At 40.3% G+C, this 3,255-nt stretch overlaps 1 protein-coding gene across 1 annotated transcript in view; it reads left to right on the forward strand.

Annotated features, from left to right (window-relative positions):
• The window catches only part of LOC117961050 (cytochrome P450 2K4-like), a gene marked incomplete at its 5' end in the record, with an annotated part of 3,410 nt that extends 2,406 nt beyond the window's left edge, over positions 1–1,004 (forward strand). Inside the window, 2 exons of the mRNA XM_034899419.1 lie at positions 442–583; positions 706–1,004. Of these exons, the coding sequence (XP_034755310.1) occupies positions 442–583; positions 706–893 (330 nt within the window). The remainder of the gene's footprint in view (positions 1–441; positions 584–705) is intronic.
• Between the last annotated feature and the right edge of the window lie 2,251 nt (positions 1,005–3,255).

Raw genomic sequence — 3,255 nt, forward strand, 5'->3', positions numbered from 1 at the left:
ACACTTAAGTGTGACAAACATGCAAAGGAACAGGAAATGAGGAAGGGGGCAAACACTTTTTCACACCACTGTATGCCATTTTGAGTCAGCATCAGCCTCTGCCTGTGCTCAGGAATACATGTCTGCAGACACATCTTCTGGCAGCCTTGTGGCCAGCCAGTGTGGCTGCTGTAGAAAAAAAGTTACCGCTCCGCCTTTTGCCATTCTTCAGGTAGACTACAGCATCATGACGGCAAACTTTCAACAAGCCAAACTAGCTCACAGCGCTAAAAAAAACAACACAACTGTATGGGGGTCCCCATCCCCAACTCCAGTGCTTACGGCTAAAACATTTACCAGATGTGTCATTTGGGACATTTGTTGAACCATTACTTTCTGTGTTAGGTGAAGTATTCCTTTCTCAGCATGTAGGAAACTTTTCAAATTTGGTATGGTCCACAGGGGACAACGGTATATCCTCTCTTAACATCTGTCCTGCATGATGAGAGTGAGTGGGAGAGGCCACACAGCTTTTATCCTGCTCACTTCCTGGACAAAGACGGGAAGTTTGTCAAGCGGGACGCCTTCATGCCTTTTTCTGCAGGTTGGTGAATTTATTAAATTCACATATGTAAGTAAATGAACAAGTGAAAGTCATTTAACCATCACTTGTTCATTCACTCGCAGATGAGATGAACATTTTCTTTCGTTCTCTCTCTTTAACAGGTCGCAGGATTTGTGTCGGAGAGAGTCTTGCCAGGATGGAGCTCTTCATCTTCTTCACCACCCTCCTGCAGCACTTCCGTTTCACTCCTCCTCCTGGAGTTTCAGAGGATGAACTGGATCTGACTCCACGTGTGGGCTTCACCCTCAGCCCTTCACCCCATAAACTGTGTGCCGTTTCCTGTATGTGAGCAGTAGGGCTTGAAAATGCAGCTTGGCTCGCTTTTTAGATTTTAACTAGGGCTGCACGATATTGGAAAAAACTGACTTAGCAATTTATTGTTTTCTTGTGATATCTCTATAACCTATACTACCGACACATTTTTACAAGAGGACATAAATAGCTCTATTTGGAAATAATAAATCATTCTCGACTACTGCGGTAATTCATCTACATAGATCAAAAATATCGAACTTTTTTATGTGAACCAGTCTTTTTTGCATGATATTGACCTAAAAATCACGATTAATTGCACATTCTGCATTAATAACGATAAATCAATGAGTTGCTCAGCTTACTCGGACTCAGTGTCGGAGTTATCCTCCATGATGCTTTCCATGCGGCTGACTTAGTCCGGACAAAGTCACGTGACAACACACGTGGTAGAATGGTTTAAAGAACAAAGTAGGCCTATCAACAGTATTTTATCATCAAAATTATAATGTTAGGAAAAATATGTCAATAACAGCTTTCGAATTTTGATGTGGATACATTTGGGTTCATCGTCCACCAATAGAAATAAGGTCGTTAAATACAATGGTTGAATAACATGACACCATTGTATTCTTGTAATACTATCAATCCAGGCACAAGTGAATTATATTAATAATGTATGCATGTTACTTCCACAAAATGTTTGGATTGTAATAGTGGTTCGCTGCACATGCAGAGCCTGCATGTCACAGACTAACAACTCGCTCTGTTTATCCAAGAATACTTAACTGAGTGTAAATTGCATTATATCAGGCACAGACTTCTGTTGTGGATTAGTGTTACATTTCCAGCTTCACAGCTCCGAACTGTTACATTAGTTGGGTCAGACCCCGTCACTCTTTAGGCTAACAACATTAGCATTAGCCTGGTTGGTATAGCAACTTTCTGGCAACACTAAGCTTAAAATGACTGGGAGACGTTTAGTATTAAAAATGGAGATTTATTTCATCTTTGCAACGAACATAAAACACTGACTACTGTAGCTTCACTACCCATTGAAAAGGATGTGCATCACTGTGTCTGCAGCAGCTGATGCTTACGGTACTTTTCTGCACACGGCAGATCCTCACTTACTATAACAAATGCTGTTGTACTAATGTTACGTCACATACACACATTGGCCACATAGCCACCTGTCTTAAAAGGGGAAGGGTCGGCCTCTAACAATTATTTAAAAAGTGAAAGGAGAAAGTTCAGTTTTCAATCAAGCAGCAAAAAAGTTGTATCGTAAACATCACACGTCTTGCCATGTGACTATAGAGCAAACGCACACTGCGATGTAGATAACGAAACAAAATATTGGGCAGCCCTAACTTCAACTCAGTTCAAGAGAACGGCGTTATATTCCATGTAGTGCAACAGAATTGATTAACCCTTGTGTTGTCTTCCCGTTCACCAGGCACAGTTTTCGGAGTTAAAATTTTAATTAAAAACTCTTACCACTTATTCTGATGTTTGTTGATCTTTTTCTGTGCTTGTTTTTTTTAACGTTTTTTTGTTTGTTTTTGTTTCCACTTTAACCTTTTCTCTGACAGTCTTATGAATATCACCGGCGACTTGCCGGGCCAAAGTTGCAAGGGTGGTTTTTCCCGCTCACAGGCGCTAGGGGGGATTGAGACGACCACCATTCAACCCGAAAAAAAGTCATATAACCATTCCAGTGACTGCGAAGCTGTTAAGTTAAGGTAAATATGAGTAAATAGAACAATATTGTTTAATATCAAGAGGAAAAACACTCTGGGTGGTTTGCACTTCTTTAAACTAATAACGATCGCCTTGGACAGCGCTAACTTCGGGACGCAGAGACGGATGTTTTAAAGAATGGAACTTGTTTGGTGGCACATTTGAGTCCCAGTTAGAAAGTAAATCCAGTAAACATATTCTTTGTAAGTCTTTACAATAATTTACCAAAAGAACCACACAGGCCTGCCTTGTTGCACAATCCATATTTTTTTCTAAACTTGCCATTTTCGAAAGAATGAGAGAAATGCCGTTTTTCCATTGCATGGTACCTACTCAACTGGACGGTTTTGGTTTTCCGTTACGAAAAAGGTCCCTGGTACCTGCTAACAGGTACTTTTTTACTACTACCTCCGTCAAGGTTCCAAGCAGGGTGAGGTGGTACCAAAAGGTGAAGTGAAAACCTCCAGACTGCTGATTGGTCGGAGGGAATCGTCACTAATTACTGCATCATCAGCAGAAAAGTGTCCTGAACAACAAACACGCCAATTTTTATAGTTTATAGTTTTTAATTAGTTTATCCAGACACCGTGAGATTATAGCTACTCTGCATACACACACACACACACATATATATATATATATATATATATATATAT

This window comes from Etheostoma cragini, chromosome 18 (genome assembly GCF_013103735.1).
Source record: "Etheostoma cragini isolate CJK2018 chromosome 18, CSU_Ecrag_1.0, whole genome shotgun sequence".
NCBI lineage: Eukaryota > Metazoa > Chordata > Actinopteri > Perciformes > Percidae > Etheostoma > Etheostoma cragini.